Source organism: Melanostigma gelatinosum (genome assembly GCF_949748355.1).
Source record: "Melanostigma gelatinosum genome assembly, chromosome: 13".
NCBI classification, from domain to species: Eukaryota; Metazoa; Chordata; class Actinopteri; order Perciformes; family Zoarcidae; genus Melanostigma; species Melanostigma gelatinosum.
Window position 1 is genome coordinate 18,527,043 of NC_136646.1, and position 23,980 is coordinate 18,551,022.

Consider the following 23,980-nt stretch of genomic DNA (forward strand, 5'->3'; position numbering starts at 1 on the left):
CTATGGCCACTAGAGATCGCTGTGCACTGGTGGTGATAAGAGCATGATTACCTCATGGATGCGTAGGTTTACCCAGAGCCGTTTAACGAGAGTCACGGTATCTCCGTTCACTCAAAACAGATATTATTTGCTCATGGCTCATCTCTTGATACGGCTCTGGGATTACCCATATAGCATTTCTGGTGATTACATTAAAAATAAAAATATAAAATTCGGCAATAGTGTAGATAAGCGTTGTGACTACGAGAATCGGGACTTTACGGTTGACACAGACGTAAGTAGCTCTCTTTTCGTTCATCGTTACGTTATTTTTGAAGAGAGGCAGGGACTCATCTCTCCGCGATACTTCAGCTTTGAAAGGCTACCGTCTGCTTTACATCCACCCGAGTGGGATGACCAGCTTCTGTGTAAAGAAGTGGAGTCAATTTTAGGTCATTTTTCGCATTGTTATTGTCGAAACGTGAGTAACTCTTTTAACTATACATGTAACGTTAAGCTAACGTTACTCAGTTTCTTTCTTTTGGCGGTTGTAACGTAACAAAATGTACGTCAGACATCAAACTTGACGCTAACTCTCAACATTAAACGTTTTGGTTTCTGCAATTGAGGAGAAGCACTTAAGCTAACGTTAGCTAATTCTGTGTACATTAGGTTAGCTAACATCACGTGTAACGTTAGCCAGACATTAGGAGTAACGTTAGCGTAAGTTACATGTGGCTAACGGTATAAATACCTCCCAATTTAAAGGAATACTAACGTTATGTGCTTGAATTGAATCTGTTGATTCGGGGTATTCGGTGACATTTGACCCTCGTCGGCCCATGTAATCCCTCAGTGAATGCGCTGCGGGAAGTTTGATGACCGCACAGGATTTTGTTATTGTTGCTCCAGAAGTTGTTCTGCTGTCTCTGTCTCGAACGTTAATGCGTTTCTAACCCAGGCTTGAGGCAGACCCTCAATGTGTGTGTTTACATTTCGTTTTAAAATACCAGTTAAATCTAAAAAAAAAGCAGTAAATTATCTGATCTTTCCAGCGTGACCGCTCTGAGGTGTATTTTGGGTGCTGCCGTCTGTGATGGAAAACACTGCTGATGACTACAGGATCCAGTCTTTTGACCTGGACACACAGATGTTGCTGAAAAGAGCCTTGAAAGGTTTGCGTGTCCCTCTTATTACTGACTTATTACAATGTCAGTTTCCTGCAGCATCCTCAGTGTGAATGATACACATTTTTGTAAATGCAGTTTTGTTTCTTTCAGATCCGAGTTCAGTGAACCTGGAGAAAGTGTCCGATATCATCGTGGATCAGTCTTTAAAGGACCAGGTTTTCAGCAAAGAGGCTGGACGCATCTGCTACACCATCGTGCAGGTCCATACTGGTTTTGCTACTACACAGTTTGACGGGCTGGTCCATTTACCAGTATTTGTTGTCCACATTAGTTTCTTTGATCAAGACACTGAGCACCATTGAGACAAGAGGGATCTAAGAAACCAGAGCGGAACTTAAACATCTCATTAAGTCTCTTAACCAAATTCTTAATCCTCTTCCCTTATTAATTGCTAACTGGTAGTTTACACTGGAGCAACAGGAGGCTCTTAAGCCAGCTTACCTTACATAGCTGTGCTTCCTGACTTTTTGTCCATACCTCCACCTTATATCTCGGTCACCTCGCTGCAGGCCGAGGCCAAGCAGAGCAACGGGATCGTGTTCAGGAGGAACGTGTTGAACCGCCTCCAGCAGGAGTTCAAGAAGCGCGAGGAGACGAGAGGGCGCTCGCTGCAGGAGTGGGTGTGCTACGTCACGTTCATCTGTAACGTCTTCGACTACCTCAAAGTGAGTTACTGCTGCTTCCCCTTAAGATATGTTTAAACTTGATCATGTTATCATGTGGGCTTAATCAACAATACGGAGCGACATTGTTGACTATCTCTGGATCGGAGCATCTGTAGACTGTCTTGAATGTGTGCTGTCAGCCTGTGATGTCTTTGATCACATCTTGTGTTCAGAAGTAAAACACTTCACATGTGCCTCTCTTGTTGCTGCAGCATGTTGAACATCTTGTTTGTAAGTGTGGTAATAGAAGGGTTAAATATGAAGGTGTGGCCCCAGTTCACTTTCACAGTGACTCGGGTTTCATCCTTGATAACGGCCATTGTTGTTTTGAACAGGTCAACTCTCTCAATCGTGGCTCAGTGCTCATTTTTCACTTTGTGTGAAAGAGAAATTAAACTACGGACAACACCGCTGCATCTATTATAAAGTGTTAGTCTTTTATACTTTGAGCACTATGTATGTTTTTTTTCTTGACCTTTAGGTGAACAACATGCCGATGGTGGCTCTGGTCCATCCTGTGTATGACTGTCTGCTCAGGCTGACCCAACCAGATGCTCTCATGAATGAAGAGGAGGTGAGGAAGAATATATATATTTTTTGTTATATTAATTTTATTAGTCAACAGTGATAGATATCCTGCATGTGTGGGAATAGTTTTTCGCACCCCTCCCAGTGTCTTGGAGGCGGTCCTGGTCCACCTCAGCAGGCAGTTGGCTGACATGAGCAGGTCGTTAGCTTGATTAGGCTCACCTGGAGCCGAGAGCTATAAACGCTGACCTTGCGCTCGCTCTGTCTCACTCATTATGTGGTTAACATCCACTCTGCCTCATTGTCGTTTGGTTTTGGGCCTTCAAAAACCTTCACAGCACACATCTATGCATTGTTGCTATTGAATGATGGACATGTTCCATTGTTCATTTGAGTTAACCGTAGTTTGATAAATTGTGTTGGTTATTAAGTATAAACCTTGCATGGTCTCCTTGTTCATGCTGAACTACTGTTTGACCAATCTGGCTTGAGACCTTTGTGGTTCGTTTAAGCACTTTTCAGGAGTACAGATTTAAGTGCCTTTGCTAATTAGCATTTTTTGGAGTATCAAGCTAATAGCTAATCCTGACTTTGTTAAAGGAAGAGAACGGGTAAAAAAAAAAGTATTCAGCTCAAGCTGGCATCATCACGTAACGTTAATGTTCGAGACTCTAGAATGTCTTTGGTCTGGTGCGTTAGCTGATAGTGTCGTCAGTAAATGTTGCCTCCCGGTGTCTTTGGAGAGTCCTGTTCCTCCTCAGCAGGCAGCAGAGAGGGTCGTTAGCTTGATTAGACTCACCTGGAGCTATGAAGGCTGATATTCACTCTGCCTCGTCTTTTTGTTTTGCACCTTCATCACCTCCACAGCAAACACACACAGAGCTTGCATTGTTGATAGTGATGATCTACAGCCCATTGTTTAATTTGAGTTACCCGTAGTCACATCATTTGTGTTTTTAAGTTTAACCTTGCACAGACTCCCTCCTTGTCACATTCCTGGAGAAAGTTTGTGACATTGTAGCAGAAGTATTTAGGAGCAATTCAGATTTCCTATGACATATATCTTGAGTCACAGGCCATGGTAGCAATAATACTCGTTTAACTTTGAGAAACTACATAAAACGAGGTGCAGATGTAAATCCATCAAAATCAAAACACCTTGCACAGCTCTCCTCCAGACCACCATGCTTTATTCACTAACGTTTTTGGCCGTGTCTGAGGCCATTTCCTTACTGTAATGTCATGTATATAAGTCCCTGGCGTCCCCTCCTCCCTCTGCAGGTGGACTGTCTGGTGGTGCAGCTGCATCGCATCGGGGAGCAGCTGGAGAAGGTGAGCGGCCCGCGGATGGACCAGCTATTCTTCCTGCTGCGGGACGGCTTCCTGCTGCAGGAGGGCCTGACCTCTATGACCCGTCTGCTGCTGCTGGAGGTCCTGGAGTTCAGGGCCGGAGGCTGGGTGCTCAGCGGCACCGCCCACAAGTACTACTACAGTGAGATTGCTGACTAGGATTGTTTTGCGTGGACAAAGGGTGCTGAGCAGCCTCTGATTATTAAAAACCAGCAACATTTCTGAAGGACATCGACATCCTCCAGGAAACCAGCGGAGGGGTTTTGAGAAGACGGCGGTTCATAAAACTGTAAATAGACTTTTTGATTTGGCTGTTTGATAATGTCTCTGAGACTTGGTGCCGTGGATGTGGAATGTGCAATAGTTCACAAAGTTACGTTAACGAGGTTTAGCCACATTCAGGTACTTTGTTTTAAAGAAGCTGAAGATATTTTTAAAGTTTTTTTTTATTGATCTTTCAGGCATTCCTGTTTTAAAGAAGCATTTCAAAGTCCAACTTAATTTTTACCAAATTCACAGGACTTGGAACAGACATTCCAGTAAGAGACAAGCTGGTCTTTGCTTTGCTTTTTTTTGTTGTGACCAAATTTAATTGATAATCAATATTTTTAATAATTTAGTTTGTGTGGAATTGACATTTTGCAAAAGGTTTGAATTGCTGTTCAGAGGACTTTTCTCCCTCATTGGTCCTGTAGGATTCCTGAGTGACTGTTTTAATTACCGTAGATAAAGCGTCTTCATTCAGGGACCTTCTTTTATTTCATTCTTTGTTACAGCTCGACTAATACACGAAAGACCAAGAGCTTAGTCACTTTCATATTTTAAATTGTTTCTACAGATAAGTCAATCGGATATTAAACAAAATTATGGTATCACAAACTTGATTTGTTAAACAACTCGTGCCAATATAACAAGAACAGCGTCGTGCAACACTTCTTGATGAAGCTCTTAATTTGTAGTTTAATTTACTGAAATAAAAGTAGCAATACCACAGTAACCAAAAGTAAAGTACTCATCTTGTATTATTAATCTGAAAAATATCTAGGAACTAAAGTTATCAAATATGTACAATATTTACCTCAATTGTTTTTAAGTGAATGTGCTTGGTTGCTCTCACCACTGCTGGAGGATTGTTTATGTTCCTGGTTACGCCACCGTATGTAGCCGAGCTCAGTCTGCTGTTTGACTCTCACTCACGGCTTCACAGTCTTTAACCAGAGCTGTGCCTTTTGATTCAGACACAAGCAGACGATTGTCATGTGGTAGAAATGTTGCATCTCTTTGAAATGGCATTGTTTTGAAAAGCTGTTCCTGTAATTATATGTAAATAAGTAAAGGTTAATATAAAATTGGCGGACAGATCAACCTCAGTGTTGGAAAATAGTTTAATTAAAAGCCCAGCCATGGTCAGGATTTAGGAAATGTATTATATTTCCCCAAATATTTTCTTCCAGTTGTGTGAGGATTTCAGTTTATGGGTTTTTTTCACCTCCTTCAGACCAAGTTGATAAAACAAACACGATAAGTTCAGCGACATATGAAAGTGATCCTGAAGAGTTCGTGACGGGACACAGCGCTGACTGCAGCATCTGTTCATATATTTTATTACGTTTTTACATTTCTCAATTCCATTTTTTTTATGGTTGGGTTGTACATTTAACGCAAATGTATTTGTTCTAATAAATCTTGGAAGTTTTTCCTTAATTGTGTGTTTAACAGTACAGTTGAGCACCGTCTGTATATTGTACACGATGCAGTAGTCCAGCTCACTTTTTACAGCGTAGTCATTCCAACAAAAGGGTTTTCACGGTGTTCGTTATTCACAGAAGCGCTCCGAGTGGCAGAATGGGTCCCTGAATGTCTGTATTTCAGTCCCGAGGGGTTTCTCTCTCTCTCTCTCTCTCTCTCTCTCTCTCTCTACCACCAGCGGTAGTGAGCATAGGCTCGGTTGGCTTCGGCCATCTTGTGCAGCTCAAACTTCTTCTTGATGACGTTGCCCTCGTTCACGGATGCCGCCATCAGTTCCTGGGAAAGCTTCTCGTACATGTGCATGCGTCGATGTTTGTTGTCCCTGCATTCTGAGATCATCCATTTCATGGCGAGGAAGCGACGTCGGTTGTCCGACAGAGGGATGGGCACCTGGGTGGGGGACCGACCGAAACAGAATATAATTAGACTTTCTTTATTTCTTTCACATCCAACAATTGTTGATCTGCCTCATCACTCACCTGGTAGTACTTTCCTCCTTTCTGTATGCTGGCCAGCCCAACGACAGGCTTGCAGTTCTCCAGAGCCTGGTGGAAAATGGCATAGGGGTTACACTCGATCTCCTCCTTCTTCCCTTCTGGAGTTTTGTGGTATTTCTCCACCTGTTTCCTCTTCATGCTCTCCAGGGTCTGGAAGCAGAGAGAGATTTAGACACACAGCAAATCTTTGAGCTCCACTTTGAGACTGTTTGCTTCCTTACGTCCGTCATGATCTCTCTGGCCAGAACCTTGTTTCCATCTGTCATCATCATGTTGATGAATTTACTGAAAAGCAAAGAGAAAACCTTTATCGCCTGACATGAAATCTCAGAGCTTTGACTGAAGATGTGACCTCCTGCTGCAGAGAGCTGGGGGGGTGTCTGTCTGTTGTACCTGAGGACCACGTCGCTGAACACAGAGCTGGTGACTCCGCTGGTTGCTGCCTTGATGGGTCGGAGCGCTTTGAGCTCCTGCTGCTCCTTCTCCTCGGCACTCAGCTCCGTCTCCGGGGTGCTGTAGGCCTCCTTCCTGACCTCCGGCTCCAGATAGTACGGGTTGTATCGGCTCCACCTCACCAGGAACACTCTGCCAACAAAGGACATGCGGGAGAGTTTCACAAGTTACTCCAAGAGTTTGTGTGAGAGGACAGGAGATCTTTAAAATCAGCTGTCTCGCTTAGTCGATCTACAGAACATTAATCAGCAACAATTGAGCAGTGATCTTTAAGTGATAGTGTATTCAGTGATTGAGGAATATTGGGGGCATTTGAATTTTAGGTTTTATCATTGGTCGAACACAATTGAAGACGTCCCGTCAGTATCTCGCCGGTTTGAAACATTTTATAGATTAGACTATTAAATGAACAAAAAATAATTAATTATTTTAGATACTACAGTGTTAATTATTCTGTTGACCGTTGATAGTCTAGCGTCTGTGTGAGATTGCCAAATCATTAAGAGCATTGAAAACCAATAAACTAACAATCTATTTTATAGGACAGAGGAAGCAAGCATAACAATGAAGATAATAGTTTATCACAGACTTGCGTTCGTGTTGGCAGATATTTAAACATTAGAGCAATCACATCATTTCCATCGTTTCGTTCCTGAATTGCAGTAAAATTGCGCTCAAAGCACAGTTATATGAAATAGACAGCTAATACAACCTGTTAATGTGTTTGTGTCTTTATCAAATGATAATTACCTTGGTGTCCAAGGTTTTAATAATCCTGAGATGGAAGCAGCCATCTTGAAAATGTGAGTGTCAGTTAGGACCCCAGCTTAGTACCTCCTGCAGATGCCTTCAGAAAAAAAAGTCTCATTCAGTTTCATTCGGCAGATTTAAAATTGAACACCAATGTGATTTCTTTTTTTACAACGGTTCACACTGTTTATTAATTATTTTTTTAATAATTCTGATCAATAATGTCGGACTCTCGCGCACACGCCGGTGGTGACATCACGCGATGTTGTTAGTGCTATGGCGTACCAGGAAGGGGAGTCGCTTGAATCCTGGCTCAGTGAGTGATTAATCGCATTTCATGAATTAAATAATGTGGGTAATTAGCTGGATACGAAGCGGTAACGGTACATCTGTGAGTAAGGAAGCTGTTAGTACGCGCTGATAGCCGCTTCCCAGCTTGCTGGAGGGAGCCGATAGAGAGGGTCCTGCTGGTTCACAGTCTGCATCACTGGCAGGATGGGTGGAGAGCCTTAATACACACTGTATGGGGCACGTTTATCAGTGACAGCTTAGTGTGTGTGCACTGTGCAGTGATTGTTTTCCAGAAGATAGCTGACCCTCAGCACAGTTTAATACTTGCAGCTGTTTTGTTGGACAGCCATGAGCAGCACTGCCAATACAATGAGCACTCTATCAGTAATTACAAGGATGACAATTGTTGCATTGTAACGTTTGATCACAATAGGATGTGTTGTTGTGCATGCATAGTGCTCCTCAAACACACCAGTTACTGTAAGTTAGTGTAAATGTCTCTCTGACAGATAAAGCCACCCATCCGACAAACAGACAGGAGGACTGGGAGTACATCATAGGCTTCTGTGATCAGATCAACAAGGAGCTGGAAGGGTACGTCTGTGATTATCTTTCTTTAGTCACCTCTAGAAGAAAGAAAAAAGTCTCTCATCCGGAATTTCTTGTTGCAGTCCTCAGATAGCTGTGACTCTGCTCGTGCACAAAATACACTCACCACAAGAATGGGAAGCTCTTCAGGCTCTGACAGTAAGAAATGGTTCACCTTAATATCAACAAGCACCTTTTTTGTACTCCCTCTCAAAGCTGTCTTCATCTTAACGATGCTGTCTACAGGTATTGGAGGCATGTATGAAGAACTGCGGGAGAAGGTTTCATAATGAAGTCGGAAAATACCGATTTTTGAACGAGCTGATTAAAGTTGTGTCTCCAAAGGTAAGCAGTCTCCAAATAGGTGTATCTGAAAAGTATGCTGACTGTGTGTCCTACCATCCGGCCTCTTTTTTTTCGCTCTTGTTTTCCCAGTACATGGGTGACAGTGCACCTGAGAAGGTGAAGCTGAAGATTGTGGAGATGCTGTACAGCTGGACGGTGGCTTTTCCAAATGAAACCAAGATCGGCGAAGCCTACCAGACGCTGAGGAGACAGGGTGTGTTGAGATCAGACAAGACGGGTCACATGACGCGTGTGACTAGACATCTTATTGTCCTCGCTCTCCTCACCAGGCCTCGTGACGCACGACCCCGAGTTACCGCTGGACAGGACTCTGATCCCCTCTCCTCCGACTCGACCGAAACACCCGGTGTTTGACAACGAGGACATGGGCAAGGTGAGAGACTGGAGGAAAGACACGAGCAAAGAAAACAACGCTCCTCTCTGAATAATTAGTGTTTATGTACATTCCCAGGAAATGAAGGCCATCGTCACCAAACGTTTAGCAGAATCATTTGTCCTGAGTGAAACTAGGGCTGTCCATTTGCTGGTGAAGGAGGTCGGTGTGTAAGTGTGTTTGTGTGTGTTTAGCTGCTTGCTGAGCTCCTCCGGAGTAAAAATCCAGAAGACCTCCAGGAAGCCAACAGACTCATCAAAAACATGGTGAAAGAGGTAAGAGGCTTGCTGAAACCGTTGGATTGAATATATTTAACATCATATGATATTTGTTGGATATGACCATGTGTGGTGCACAGTGACATCGTGCCTTGTTGTTTTGAACAGGATGAGGCTCGAGTGCATAAGGTCACAAAGCGTATCCACACGCTGGAGGAGGTGAACATCAACGTCAAGCTGCTCACGGAGATGCTGTCCCAGTACAACAAAGACAGCTCCACCAACTCAGACAGGGATATCATTAAGGTGTGTGTGTCCGTGTACACATGTGGACACACACACACACACACACACGCACACACACACACACACACACACACACACACACACACACACACACACACATCATGTCTTTAACCTACAATGAAGAAACGGGACTATTTCCCTCTAAACAGGGAAAACACAACTTTTCCAGATGAAGGAATAATTTATTCACGTCCTAAAACTGTCAGCATCTTAACATGATTCTATTTTTCTATCACTATTATTTATTTATTTATTTACTAGGGACAGTGCACATTAATCAACGCCTCAGTTTCCGCCTCAATGTAAATGAGTTGGATAGAGAGATCATTTCCGTCTCGAGTCCCTCGGCAGGTTATCACAAATTGGAAGGACTAATATTATCAATACAATGCTACGGCAAGCACTGCTCCACAGCAATGTGCAGCACAATAGAATACATGAATACAATACAAAAGTAGCAGATATGTAAGCCCAATAAGAGTACGTAAGTTTGTGCGTAAAGATCAGTTTCCGAGTGCTCTCTCTTATGTTTATATCTAAATATTTTACATGTTTGCATTATTCAAATACCAACACCACAGCTGTATTTAAACCGTACAGCACCTCCCTTGTGTTTTCCTCCCAGGAACTCTACGAGCGATGTGACAAGCTGAGGCGTGCTGCTTTCAAAATGGCCACCGAGACGGAGGACAATGACACCAATTTAGGTTTGCTTGTTTGCCATTTTTCTTCATCCAAAGAAGCCCATCCTTGACCGCGCCGCTGTGTGTGACCTATCTGTAACCGTTGACTCCTCAGGTGACATCTTGCAGGCCAGCGATGACCTCTCCAGGGTCATCAACGCCTACAAGAAGATTGTCGAGGGGCAGAACATCAACGGCGAGCAGCCTCCATCCACAGCTGCTCAGAGCGAGAGCGGTGAGAGGCGTCTCAGAGATGTGCTCGCGTTTCTGTTAAATAAGTGCCATTGCTTCATGTGTCCCCTTCACTCGACAGAGACCACAGACACGCTGATCGACCTCGCCGGCCTCGACACTCCGAGTCCCCCTCAGCCCGCCCCCCCTCCCTTCCAGTACTCGAACCTGGTCTCCACCAGTCCCGCGGCTTCTCCCATCCCCGTCCTGCCTCCTCCTCCCAAGCGCCTGGCCGGCTCCCACGGCAGCCAGAGCAGCAGCCCGAGTCACCCCCCCCTCGACACGGCCTCCGCTGCCCTCTCACTCCTCGACGATGAGCTGCTGTCTCTAGGTAGCGTATCCCCCATCGGGACTCACTGAGCTGAAGGAACACTTCCACATTTTTGGGTAATAAGCTCCGCTCATGGCTCTCTTAACAAAATCCGAATGCCTGTATCTTCTTCCAGGACTGAACGACCCCCCTACCCCTCTGAGCAGCCAATCAAAACCCACGTTGAATGAATTGTCCAATCAGTGGACTTCCTTACAGGTACATCTAAGACGTTGAACCAAACCGCAGCTTTGTTCGTGAACATGTGAACAGGAGAGGGTCAATTACCTGTGGTCTCCTCTCCTCTGCAGGCTCCAGCTGCAGGTGTGGATATGTTTGGCAGTGTGGCGTGTTCAGGTCCAGCTGTGCCTCCAGCTGAACCAGCTGCTGCCACACACAGTCTCCAGGACCTGCAAGACCTGGCCATGATGGACTTTTCAGACCACAAGAGGTACACAGTCACCGACAGCCTCTCTGTCTGTGCTCTCTAACTATTTGAGTAAGAGTAAACACTGTACATTCTCACACAACTGTCTCTTATTATGTCCTTGTTTGTAGACATTTTGACAGGTTTGAGGATTTATTTCATGTGCAAGGTACTTTCAGGCCTCATAGCGATCTATCAAATGTGATTTTTCAGTTTGTCCATCCAGATGGCGGCCAGAGGAAGCAGCTTTGTGTTGCCTGCAGCCGCACCCCCCCTCGTACCTGGGCGTGGCTCTCCCTCCTCGCCTTCTTTCCTCCAGGGAACGTTTCCCGGCTCTCCCGCTCTGTCCCACACCAAGGCGGCCCAGAGCCTGGGCTCGGCCCCGGGCAGCCCGCTGTTCCGCTCTCTGTCCCCCTGCCACCTCCCCCTCCAGGGCAGCCCGGCCAGAGCCACGGACTCCCTGGGCAGCGTGCACGTCCCTCCGGAGGCCATCAGACCGAGTAAGGAACAGGGGACAGCGGGGAGGGACGACGGGGCTCGACTGGTTCACGGACAAATGATTTGGATGAATGTCTGCCTGTCCCCTCCTCAGGTAAAGTGCTGCCCGTGACGGCCTACGACAAGGACGGCGTTCGCATGCTCCTCAACTTCGCAGCCGACTGTCCCCCCGGCAGGCCTGACGTGTTGGTAATGGTGGTGTCCACGCTCAGCACGGCGCCGCTGCTTGTTCACAATGTGGTACTGCAAGCTGCCGTGCCAAAGGTAGAGACCTCTGATACCTTCCACCGTTGCATTCTCTTTCTGTGCGTTCATTTGACTCTTTGTGTTGCTGACCCTCGGCCACCTTCGGCAAGGAAGCACTTTGTAGAAACTCAAAAAGAAACGTGAATTCATCCTTTTTAATGAAGGCATAAATACACAGACTCCTTTCATCCTCCACCAGTCAATGAAGGTGAAGCTGCTGCCTCCATCAGGAACAGAACTGGCACCGTTTAACCCCATCCTACCGCCAGCCTCCATTACCCAGATCATGTTGCTGGCCAACCCAACAAAGGTAGGTGACACAATCACACTGAAGGACATAAATACACTCAGTATTCAGGCACCACAGAGCTGTAATGCTGACAATGCTAAAATATCTTTCTGTGTGTGTGTGTGTGTGTGTGTCCTCACAGGAGAAGGTGCGTCTGCGCTTCAAGCTGGCCTTCATACTAGGAGACCGTCTGTGCAACGAGGTTGGGGAGATCGACCAGTTCCCCCCACCAGAGACATGGGGTCAGCTATAGAGGTGTGGGGGACCGGTTCATGCTCCATGAAGGTGTGTGTGTGCGTGTGTGTGTGCACATCGATCCCAGAGAGAAAGGGATTCAGCTGCACTCGGCCTTACAGCGTCACATTCCTTATCGTTGTTCATTTTTCTTTTTGGCCTTTGTTATTACTGGCAGTGAGACGCTAACAGCAGAAACTAAAGTTGTATTTATACGGCGCTTGTATACTTTTCTGCAGCGCACAAACTAAAGATATACACTGGCAAGTGGGACAGCCGTGGTGTTTACAGATCGATGGTGTTAAGATAAATATTAAAAGGGATTTTCCCCAAGATGAATACAACAGATTTGAACGTGCTATCAGTAATCAATGCATCAGAGCTCAGCTCCTGACGGACGTGATGGATTGCAGTTTCGCAAAATTGCTAACCTCTAAAGTTAGCAGAGCCTAAGATACCCACAGCTGTGCTTTTATTTAATGTGTTGCTCTGCCTGAGCACTTTGTTAGCCCGCAGAAAATATACTTGAATATATCCAGACATTTGAAAACAGGATCCAGTAGACTTCTGAAGATGGTAAACTAAACTGGGAAATTAATCCCGTTTAGTGAGAAGTACCGATTATATTCAGACATCGAGATGTTTGACATGGTTATCTGTTTATTATACTATTCAAATATGTAGTGGACCAACAATATTTAATTTTGTGCTGTAAAGGAAACAGACTGCACTTTTAAGGTGGTTCATTTTTATTCATGACTGTCGTTATGTTCGAGTCCAACTCTGGTTTTATTTCATGGGATTAGTTTTTTCTTCTGAGAATAAATGAAAGGTGATTATTCCCATTTCAGTGGTGATGTTAGCAGTGGGTTATACTTTTGTTTTTATTTAAAGATTATTTACTCCTCTACCGATGTCAGTGTTGGGAGTATTTTTGTCTTAGTTATTGTTTTGTTCCATTATAGTATTTCAGTGCATCACTGAACCTAGAAAATGTGAACTGAAAAAAAAATGTAAATTTAAAAAGGGAAGTGCGTCACCAGGCGGATGAAGTGTGTGTTCAGCAGTGAGGCTGTGCTGTGGGTAACGTTTCATGAATCAGTCCTGTTGATCCTCCCGTGGGTCCCTCAGCTCGTCATATGGGCTGCACAGACGAGGCGTTTACTGTACATAGTGTGTAATGTAGCTATTCTTTGTTGTATGACAAGTTATGTGAACATGTGACGTGTAGATTTTGGGAGAGCGCTAGGTCTGTACATACTGTATGATGTGCCACGTGTTCGCTACCTTAAAAAAAAAAATACTTTCAACGGATGTCTGAGGTTATTTCACTTATTGAGTCAGAAAAGAGTTTTATTATCAAACGGCACATTTTGATGACTTAAACTTTATATACAATACAAAAATGCAAAAGAAGAGCTTTTCTTTTCACTGTCGCCACTCATGCCTCCACAGTTCCCTCTTTGATGATCGCCATGGCCAGGTTCCTCGCCAGGGCGAGTCTCAGTAGCTCCACTTTGGTCAGCTCTATGTCTTCATCCTGAAAGGACAAACGCACTCGCATAAGCAGTGTGGAGGAATGTCTTTAACAGCTGTAGAAGAAGAGTGTGTATTACAAGCTAATGCATCATGGGTGAATTGTTCTCTCGTTTACCTTGAAGCGGAAAACTTTAACTTGTCTGGTTTCACTTACCTTCATTCAAACTGAAGCACCAGGTTTACGTAAACAACCAAATATTAAGCACTTTTGTGATCACAACGATCAGCAGCTGAGCAGGATTCAGGCTGCGTGAGGAGCTGCGTACCTGCGGGGGCTTGTCTGAGGCGTTTAGCGAGGAGGTGAGCTCCTCCAAACAGAACATCAGCTCATGGGTCTGGTCCGCCGAGAAGATCACCTGAACATTCGACACACAAAGCCACCTTTTAGGTGAAACAGTCCACAAAACAACTTCTTTGCGAGCATTGCGGTTCCTCTTTTGTTCTTTGTTTTGTGCACGGCGGTCCGACCTGTTTCTGCTCCAGCAGCGGCAGGGCGTCGGTCAGCAGAGTCATCCAGAAGCTCCGGGGGGCGATCTTGGCCGTCATTAAAGAGAGGAGCAGCTTGGCCGCCTCGCTGAAGCGCTTCTCTCCGTACAGCTTGTGGAACTCACGATACTTCCCTAGGAATGAAAATAGAGCGTTTTTAGGTCCATACTACCAAGATAACGCTGACGTAGATGTTACCACACAGTAAAGTTACCTTTCATCTGCATGAATTATTCACACTTCAGCAAATTTAGTCATGAAATCTGTATAATTTCTTAGCAAATATAGAGAAACAGAGTCATAAGTTCACAATAAGTCAATCTACACAAAAAGCCTTTTATTAAATGTACTGTACTTGTATCTATAGGTTGGTTCCTCTAGTTTCACTGATGTTCTTCCAGTTTATCACGCGGTGACATGCTGTCACATTAAGCAGCAACATAGCGTTATTTATGTGTGTGCGCACACATGTCTCTGTGTCTCATGTGACGATAAGAGAAGCTGTCCAGGAGACTGAATGTCCTCTCACTTGTGAGTCACAAGTTGAGCAGCGCCACAAGAAGCTGCTTTGTGTTCCTTGTTCATACCGAGGAACGTGAGCCTGTCGCTGAGGAGCATCGCCGAACCCAAGTTGTCTATCAGGTCCAAATCAGAGAAGGTCCCTCTGGCGCAGTAATCCTGTAGAAACCTGACACACACACACACACACTTTTATAATTACTTGTTTGTTTGTTTTTTAAAGGAAACATCTTGGAGAAGAAGTGTTGTTCGGGGAACTAACCTCTCTGAAATGAGCGTGGCAAAGGCAGCATCTTTGGCCCTGATGCTCCAGGAGAGAGCAGAGCCCAGTCTGTTGTTCCTCAGCGCCCGCATAGCCATGATCTTACAGATACTCCGCACTGGAGGACGACAAGGAATTAAAAAGGGTTAACTTCCTATCGCATTGGGATAAACACACAGCAGAATTAACGTTTGTGTTTGTGTAAGCGCTACCTTGCTCGGACATTTGCCGCTGCTCACAGATCCGGAGCACCTTGAGGGCTTTGCGCTCGGTGTCTAAAGGAACGCGCTCAATCTGCAGCTCCAGGTAGACACGGCCGAACTCTGGGCAGTGGTCAAAGTAGTCCACGGCCAACTGCCACAGACTGAACACACACGAAAACATCCTATAAGATGAGGCGACCGTAGAGGCAAATTCCAACTGTGCTGACACCTTCTAGGGCAGAGACTACTGTAATTTAATACACGTCATTTATACACCATGAGGATGATTAGTAACTTAAATAAAACGTACCTGTGATGAGTGAAGAGACCAGAAGCATATTCCAACAGGAGAAACTCTCTCAGGTTGGAGCCAAAGCTGAACACACACACACACACACACACACAGATGTTAGATGAATAAAGTGTGCAGTCTTGTTCTCTCCAGATTAAGACTGTATGCATGTACAAAGGCAGCCGAACAGAGTCCTTACTGCAGATTGTGAGACTGGAGGAGTTTGCAATGATCCAACAGATCCGTCAAATGGGCCACAAACCACCAGTTGTTGAGAGCAATGCTGATGAGACACGTGGTGGAGACATTAGGAAAGAGTTCAAGTTTAAACACGAATGAGGCTTGTACTGTATGTACATTATATATAAAATTCTGCATGTTACCTGCAGTCCTTGATGACCTGATGGATGTCAAACTCAAAGGCAGCCAGCAAGATGTTGTCCAGGGGCTCTGGGACGCTCCTCAAGTCTAGAAACATTGTCATGCATGACTGCAGCGCACACACAAAGACAGACACAGTAAATAACAGGCACGCAGTAGCAGTGAACATGAATGCCGAGTGGTGCAGCAGCAGTTAGTTCAGTGTACCTGTGCATAGTAATGTAACTCGGTGGGTTTGACCGTGGGGTGGCAGAAGAGCAGTCTAGTGACCAGGAAGTGGTACCAGGTGCTCAGGAGGTCCTTGTGATCCAGCAACGTGTCTTCATCCCCCACTAGGATCTGACATCACATGACAAAACACAGGAGGGAAAAGGTGTTAATGTACAGATTGTATATCTTAAAACAGGACTTCTCATTGCTTGTCATTCCACATATTCTACTGAGGGCTCTGACCTTGCAGAGGATCTCCAGGTGTTGATTGCTGGCGAACGAGTTGTCCTGCAGGCAGCGGTTCACCTCGTCATGCCAGTGTCTCCACTTCACATCAAAATCTGTCAGCATCTGAGTGCCACCGGGCTAATGATCATCATAGAGAGTTTAAAAAGAAAGAAAAGATAAAAACCTCTATTGATTGGTTCATGAGCTGCAATTAAGTTTGAATAATGGAAACGTCCCCCTGTGTTTAAGAACATAACGTAAGTATGATATCTGTGAAGCAAGGGAGGGGTGCTGGTCAGGAACTGTCTCTTTTTATCCACATCATGAGCCAAATACATATTTAAAGAATTAAATGTTGAATGTCAGTAGCAGCACATTGTTTGGCCATCTACACACACCAAGCTGAGATCAAACCATCGTGTGACATACTTCCGGCGAGCGAGAAAATAAAATGACATGCAGAGATCATCTCGCCACGGCAGACTAAAACTGCTCTGAGAGATAAACGGCTGAAAGATGATCTTACGTTGTAGAATGGCATCTTGCTGAGCAAAGTGTCCATCAGCTTGTACATGTTCCTGGCAGCAGGCTGCAGGGTGGCCTGCTTCACCAGCATCTGTCTGGCTTCTTCCAACCTGCCCTGCAGCACATAACTCACCACCTGCACAGCACAGATACAAAACGTCAGATAACAGAGTTCACCCTCAAAACCAGGGCTAAGTGTGTGTGTTGCACCTACCACATCCCAGTAGTCGTGGTGCTCAGCAGGGCTCTCACTTTGCAGCACTTCTCTGGCCTTCTCATCCACATCAGCCTTATGTAGCCTTACCCAGTCGAGGAGGTGGAGCAACAGGGAACCCGCTGAGGACACAGACACACACACACACACACACACTCACTGTGTTTGTTTGGGTGCTTTCATAACCTCAAAGTCAAATAACAAAATGTATTCCGAAGACACAAAGGGAGATCAACGACAAGCACAAAGTCAAACTCTAACCAGGAGCAGCATCAATGAACAGCACTTCACACAGATTCCAGATCAGTTCTATCGCCAACAGAATGGACACCTGTAACACCAACACAGAGGCAGAGGTTGTTCTTGAATTACTGCCGAGCTCGACTCGAACCTAATACACAGATTGCATGCTGCATGTGCATTATGTCTGCATCTCACATGAGGATGTAATGGCTCAGTACATACCTGATTTCCATATTGCGTCGCTATTTCTGCATCTTTTGTAGAAACTGCAGAAAAAGAGAGAACCGTGATTATTTCAGAATATTCACAGTGAAGATTAAAATATTTAAATTACATTTGACAATTCTGACCTGCGACCTGCTGAAGCTCCTCCATACAGGCTCGTATCACGGATCTGTAGTTTTTACTGATGCTGACAAATCTAAGGAGCAAGATGGAGACAGATCATGATATCCAATCCTTTCTGCGGGTGCTTCGTCTGCCTTTTATAATTAAGGTTTGTGTGAAAAGCAACACAATGACATGCACATAAACAGAGCCGTCGCCTTACTGGGGTTTCTTGTTCTTGCTGGGGAGGTCCTCTCCAATCGTCTGCAAGCCAACAAAGATGTGATGAGACTCATTGAAGAGTTTGCGTAAAATGGGGGAGTATATATCCTCATCTTTCCTGACTTCATGGATGAAGGAGCTGCATGATCCTTCAGCATCTGAAAATGAAGGACGGACAGCAACATCAGGGACGAGACGGGGAGGGGCAGCAGAGGGTGAAAACATAGAGAGGGGCTTGTATGAACATCTACACATACTTGATGCTTTGTAAAGGGTCTCATACACGAGGATGTCACCTGGACCCCATGCAAATCCCAAATGCTTCCCGTCACTGGCTGCAGGAATATTCTGCAATCAAGGAAGAGAGACATTTGCCATCAAAACGGTTGACGGAAAGGTTCAAATTAAATATTGACTGATAATGTGTTCTAGCTTGTAGAAATGCCTCTCATGATTGCAACTTCATTGATTATTGAATAAAGACATAAATGCATGATAAAATAGTCAAATTACCAACGTTTCATTCACTTAAATTCAGTTACTAATTTAATCATCCAATGATTAAGTTACAATACTTTCTAACTAACTTGTCTTCATTGTATCCGCTATATTCTTACTGCTTTACATTTAGGACGTATATATTTATGCTATTAACCTTTAATGTGTCTCACACACGTTATTGGACTTTCTCTGTTTATATCATAATTCAACATAGCTTGATTAGTTGTGTTGTTGCGATACAGTTAAGCTAGTTAGCAATGCTATTCAGTGGGAGAAAAGAGAGAGGATTCATCTACAGCGGGCTACTCACTGTGACCGCCGGCTCCACGTCTACCTCCTCCATCAGAGAACAGTATTATAGACACAATATGTTATAAATTAACAACTATTCAGCTGTAAACACTCCACCACTCCACCACATGAACTACAGCTCCTCTCGCGCGCCTCACTCATTCATTCGAAGGCCCCTCACCGCGCAGTGGTGATGACGTCATGCAAGGAGCTGGCCGTTCTCCTGCCTGTACTTACATCTGCTTTGTATATGGCTCATTATGTGGTTTTGTCCCGACCATGGACTGTATATAAGACATACATACTTAAATGAACAACATATGATCAATACATCTGGGTTCACATACAGGACATCAATTAATGAATTGTCTAGATATGTTCTGTTATCCACGCACAAACATACACGTTTTCACTAGATTAAGAATCAGTGTTTTGATTTGATTTACATGCAAGTACACACATTCTTACATCTATTTATATATATGAAATAATTTAAGAAAGAAGCGCATCTTCATCATCAGAGAAAAAAACAAGATGGCCGCTGGGATTTATAGAGTTAAAAACAAGAAAGAAGAATAAGTGCGGTAAGTGTAATGTACTGTCTGGTGATGCTGGCTGAGGACTGAGGAGAGGTCAGTAGTGTGAGGAGGTGCATGTTGTGGGTTAACTGAACCGACACATTCCTGTCAACAAAAGGAAAAAACATAGCTGTGCGCGTGCACGTGGTACTGAGTGCCCCTGGCACGCGCATTGGGACTCTCCCGCACATGCCCAGACCGCGCTTTCATCCTACGTGATCACATGTAGCCAATCACAGCCCGGAACTGTGGACGCGCACTGGTGCGTGGCCGCGCACGTTTGGTTGGAATAGTTTAAACGGGAGCGAGTACGTGCGCGCACCCGTATTCTTTGTGTGGCAGCGTAGAGAAGCGCCAAAAGAGTGACCATGGCTGATGAAAAACCAAAGGTGAGTATCTTCACATTGTGTCAAAAATACTCTTTTATTCCACCAGACCTGTGTCATAGAAACTCATGGGAAAATGTCCACATGTTCTATTTTGCATTGATAAAGTTGAGAGCGAAATTTGAACTACTCGCTGTACCTACTTTGATAGACCGGAAGGTTTGTGAACGCGCATTCACAGGCGCGCACATCGCTTTCTGCTTGATCACACAGCCAACCAGCGCGTGTCATCCTCAGTGGCTCAGTTTATTTACTAGTGAGTGAGAGAGAGAGAGAGACTTTTGATGTTAATAGCATGTGTGTGTGTTCACTTTCTATTTCTACTCCACTACATCTCAGAGGGAAATATTATACTTTTTACTCGATTTGTTTGACACATTAGTTACTTTGTAGATTCAGATCATCAATATGAAATACAATACAACTAATACATTATGATATGCTATTTCGGATCAGCTTTCCACCTTTACCAGCTGCAACATTAAAGTGATCAAGACAATATTGCATCTATAATGGTTCTCAGTCAAGCCAGCTTACCATCAGGATGGTAAGCTGGTCCATGGTCCATTGCTGTTTTCATAATACCTAAATAACATAGTTCTTCCTGATCAATAATTTAATGTCCATTTGTTTTGCCGATGATACAATTTCATATGCCCCAGGCCAATAAAACTTGATGTGGCACTCACAACAATGTCAGATATAAAATGTTTACTAAAATACATAAGTGGATTAATAATTTCATCACATCAATGCAAAAATCTTGTATATTTAATGATATTTGCAACATTGTCGTCAATGGTACTAAAGGGATATCTGCGTGAGTAGAAGGTTTATAAGTCAAACCGGATCTCAAAGCTCTATTAGACAATAGAGCTTTGAGATCCGGATCTCAAAGCTCTATTGTCTCACAGTACATATATACTCGTACTGCTCTACATACCTTAATGACATGTTACAACTGTTACCTGTTGCTCTTCATTCACTGTTGATGTTTCATTGTATTACTAATCAATCAATCACCCTAAATGTCAACAAACAATAATGACTTACTGTGGTTTGTGACAAAGATGACTTAAGATTGCAGCTCTGGAACAAGAAGAGAAACATGCAGTACTTTACATCTGTGAAGCTGTAACCCAGAAATGAACCGTGTTTGTATTGGATCACATCTGCATATATAAGCCAACAGTCAATCTGATTAATCCGCTCTGGTTCCCTGCATGGCCGTGTTAACTGTTTTGTTTTTTTCTCTCCCTGACTTTGTTAATCAGGAATCGGTCAAGACAGAAAACAACGAACACATCAACCTGAAGGTAGCGGGTCAGGATGGATCGATAGTGCAGTTCAAGATCAAAAGACACACGGCGCTCATCAAACTCATGAAGGCCTACTGCGACAGACAGGTGGGTGGTTGCTCAATACCTGCACATCTTCATAGCAGCCGCTAAGAAAATGTGGAATCAGAGTGGAATGTTTTTTGGCAAACTGTAGCAGAGAAGCCTTGTAGTAGTCTTTCCAAAATGTTTGGACGGTGTGGAGCGAGGCTTAGAAGAGCTATGTTGCTAAGTTGTGCTGCTTTGACATCATATGGAAATAATTATTTGAATTGTATCGATGGCTCAAAGCAACCTCTCTGAAGCATGCACATGTTTAGTCTTGTTTGAAGACACAAACGGCCAGCGTTCGGTAGTTAGTTATGTTAAGTGTGTAACTGTGGTTTTTATTTCACACAAATACTTCAGTTGACAGACTTTTAGGTCCGAGTCAGGATGTTAGAGAAATTTAAAGTTTTGTCCAACAGCCATCTAAAGACATTGCAGTCTGCTAAAAGGTCGGACTTAAATAAAAGCCAGAAGAGACTCACTAAGGAGGTATTCATCGTGGTCATTTGTTCCCTCAAAGAGGTATTGTTCATCGTGTATTGGCTATGATCCAGTTCTGCTCTATGACATGCAGTCAGAGCTACAGAGTGATCGCATGGCAACGAAAACAATGTTGAGGTTTGATAACTTTCACATACTGAAGTATCTATTTCAGAAAGTTGAGAGAGTATCCAACAGCAGCCTCAGATATTATTCTGTATCTGAAAGTCAAATGAGGTTTAACTCTCTTGAGGAATGGAAGCTCTGCGTTGTCTGTTCCTTGGACGGCCAGAAAAGAGACGCGTTTATCAGGCAGCTCGTTTGTTTTACACAGTGAAATCTCTGTTTTGCTGGTGAACTCATCATGAAGTTCATCATTGTTAGAGAGTTAACTTCACTCGGAAGCTGTCCGCCTTCTGTGCGTTAGGCTGCGGAACGTTTAAAGAGTTGGTCAAAGTCACCTGATCAGCACCGTCTGTTTTACAATTCATGAAAAGGAATGGGAATAATGAGAGTCTTTTGATTTACAGCAATGGTTGTATGCGTTTGTCTCTCCAGGGACTTTCAATGAGGCAAATCAGGTTCAGGTTTGACGGACAGCCAGTAAATGAGACGGACACACCATCGCAGGTAAGAGACAATGAGTTAATACCCAAAACAGACTGGATAAGCGACATGCACCTCCACACGTGTCACTTATCCAGAAAGGAATGCGTATTTCAGACCCTTTCAAGCTCGAACTGGTCCTCTGGATTTTTGATATTCCCTTTCTACCCTCTGTGATGTTAAATACGCTATAGAAATGAAGTAATTATGTGATAGTATTTGACGCCTTAAACAGAAACGTACTTGCTGCAGTTAATGGCTGGAGTACGCACAACTTGCATGTTATGTCATTTTATTGCAATGCTGTGCAAGCCTGGCTTAATGTTTAAATGGGGCCATTTTGCCGACGCAAACAACAAATGTAAGCTTGAATAAAGCTCGATCTCAGCCCCGACGCTCATAACATGTAACTGCAACATCTCCTCCCACTTTACAACGTTTGCCGAATAAACCCAATTTATCTTGGAAGATGCAGACCAACTGTGTATGAAATGTAGCAAAGAGATTGCACATAACTTCAGGCTTATCAAAGTCATGTGACATGTGCTTGTGTAACTTCTTTTTTCTTTCTCTTAACAGTTGGAAATGGAAGATGAAGATACAATTGACGTGTTTCAACAACAGACTGGAGGCCTCATTTAATCAACCGCAAATGCTTCACCATTGTTCCTCCTTAACACAATCAACCTCCCCGGCCTGTGATAGACAGCGGCCGCTTCAACAGATCTCCATGCAGAAGAAGTTCTCATTTTCTCTGCACTACACACAACTGCTGTATAGTGTTTGTCGTTCTTACCCGTGTTACTTTTCTGTGCTTGTACATGAACCACGCCCAGGTTTTGTTTGGTCATGCTGTATTGTGGTTCGAGGGCTGCAGACAGGTAGGACTGGTGACGGAGGGAGGATGAACGCAACAGACTTTACTGAGCTAATGTTGTTGGGCTCGGCTTGGTAAGTGTCCACAATACCTGTTCTGTAGGGAACAGTATACCCAGTTTGGGAATGGGGCTGCATTGTCATTTAATTATCTTCAGTAAAAAATACTTGATTTTATACATTTTTATATAGTAGTAGACGTGTGAAGGAATGTTTCGTGAGTCGTTTGACTCAGCCACGCTTTATGTTTTGGGAAGCCTGAAGGGATGTCTCAGTTAAGGAGAGACACCCCCGGGCAAAGACATTGTTTTTCATGCACTCATCATTTTGAGAATTTGGGCTATTTTGCTAACATAACGTGTCTGATTTCAGACTAGTGGAAACAAAAACATCCCAAAAAAACCACATTTAGGTGTTTATGTTACGTCACTTTCTCCTAAATTCACCTAAAGTTTGAAATAGATAGTCTCATTTGCTTATTTTTAAATTAAATGTCAGAAAATGTTTTGCCCTCTTTACCTGTATTGTCTTTTAAAACGTACGGAATTTTACAATGCATGTCTCTCATACAGTGAACCAGAAATCTCCACTTGAGACTTACACACACCAAAGTTTCCACTTTTATTCCGCTCTATATTCGGAAAGTTTTTCTGAAGACGGGTTTGTTCATATATCCTATATAGCCTGATTTGTAGAACATCTTATTCCTTAAAAACATGGTGAAATTAGTTTTGTTTTTTTATGGCTGTTAACATTCTTTTCTGATTTATAGAGCAATGTAAAAACCTTACCCTCTCTAACATGTCAACAAAATGAAACATGAATTTTTAACCTGGCTTTCTTTTCTTTTTTGCAAATTAGCACATTTATTAAGGTAATGCCTCATTTGCATATTTAAAATAATGTTTCTGAAAACTTGTAATAAACACATGTATTGCCTTAATATAAACAATCAACTCGGGAAGTTTCATGATGATATATGTCAGTCAAACATTTTTACCTTAT

The 23,980-nt window shown here is 43.8% G+C and overlaps 5 protein-coding genes across 5 annotated transcripts; 3 read left to right on the top strand and 2 right to left on the bottom strand.

Moving 5' to 3' along the window:
• The first annotated feature begins 366 nt into the window (after positions 1 to 366).
• mif4gdb (MIF4G domain containing b) lies at positions 367 to 4,964 on the top strand. The gene is made up of 6 exons (XM_079281015.1): positions 367 to 460; positions 1,035 to 1,154; positions 1,260 to 1,369; positions 1,679 to 1,834; positions 2,316 to 2,408; positions 3,644 to 4,964. The coding sequence occupies exons 2-6, from the start codon at positions 1,076 to 1,078 to the stop codon at positions 3,869 to 3,871; spliced, it is 666 nt and encodes a 221-aa protein (XP_079137141.1). The 5' UTR covers positions 367 to 460; positions 1,035 to 1,075; the 3' UTR covers positions 3,872 to 4,964.
• A 115-nt stretch (positions 4,965 to 5,079) lies between these two features.
• On the bottom strand, positions 5,080 to 7,229 carry mrps7 (mitochondrial ribosomal protein S7). The gene is made up of 5 exons (XM_079281016.1): positions 7,162 to 7,229; positions 6,352 to 6,543; positions 6,180 to 6,243; positions 5,941 to 6,108; positions 5,080 to 5,851 (listed from the first exon to the last, which is right to left on the bottom strand). Exons 1-5 carry the CDS (start codon positions 7,203 to 7,205, stop codon positions 5,630 to 5,632), a joined length of 690 nt encoding a protein of 229 aa, XP_079137142.1. The 5' UTR covers positions 7,206 to 7,229; the 3' UTR covers positions 5,080 to 5,629.
• Positions 7,230 to 7,422: 193 nt separating this feature from the next.
• Positions 7,423 to 13,456, top strand: gga3b (golgi associated, gamma adaptin ear containing, ARF binding protein 3b). The gene is made up of 17 exons (XM_079281762.1): positions 7,423 to 7,477; positions 7,962 to 8,046; positions 8,124 to 8,199; positions 8,287 to 8,385; positions 8,476 to 8,599; positions 8,676 to 8,779; positions 8,974 to 9,054; positions 9,166 to 9,303; positions 9,929 to 10,010; positions 10,102 to 10,221; positions 10,300 to 10,548; positions 10,664 to 10,746; positions 10,839 to 10,978; positions 11,168 to 11,454; positions 11,547 to 11,716; positions 11,898 to 12,008; positions 12,130 to 13,456. The coding sequence occupies exons 1-17, from the start codon at positions 7,438 to 7,440 to the stop codon at positions 12,238 to 12,240; spliced, it is 2,100 nt and encodes a 699-aa protein (XP_079137888.1). The 5' UTR covers positions 7,423 to 7,437; the 3' UTR covers positions 12,241 to 13,456.
• Positions 13,457 to 13,526: 70 nt separating this feature from the next.
• Positions 13,527 to 18,818, bottom strand: nup85 (nucleoporin 85). Its single transcript, XM_079281761.1, has 19 exons — positions 18,684 to 18,818; positions 18,130 to 18,220; positions 17,874 to 18,030; positions 17,674 to 17,744; positions 17,546 to 17,589; positions 17,342 to 17,411; positions 17,081 to 17,202; positions 16,868 to 17,002; positions 16,357 to 16,479; positions 16,111 to 16,242; positions 15,906 to 16,012; positions 15,722 to 15,805; positions 15,541 to 15,606; positions 15,240 to 15,391; positions 15,028 to 15,145; positions 14,834 to 14,934; positions 14,229 to 14,380; positions 14,027 to 14,116; positions 13,527 to 13,761 (listed from the first exon to the last, which is right to left on the bottom strand). The coding sequence occupies exons 1-19, from the start codon at positions 18,714 to 18,716 to the stop codon at positions 13,663 to 13,665; spliced, it is 1,947 nt and encodes a 648-aa protein (XP_079137887.1). The 5' UTR covers positions 18,717 to 18,818; the 3' UTR covers positions 13,527 to 13,662.
• A 736-nt stretch (positions 18,819 to 19,554) lies between these two features.
• LOC306786613 (small ubiquitin-related modifier 2-like) lies at positions 19,555 to 23,931 on the top strand. Its single transcript, XM_079281439.1, has 4 exons — positions 19,555 to 19,631; positions 20,903 to 21,034; positions 22,052 to 22,123; positions 22,679 to 23,931. The coding sequence occupies exons 1-4, from the start codon at positions 19,611 to 19,613 to the stop codon at positions 22,739 to 22,741; spliced, it is 288 nt and encodes a 95-aa protein (XP_079137565.1). The 5' UTR covers positions 19,555 to 19,610; the 3' UTR covers positions 22,742 to 23,931.
• Positions 23,932 to 23,980: the final 49 nt, after the last annotated feature.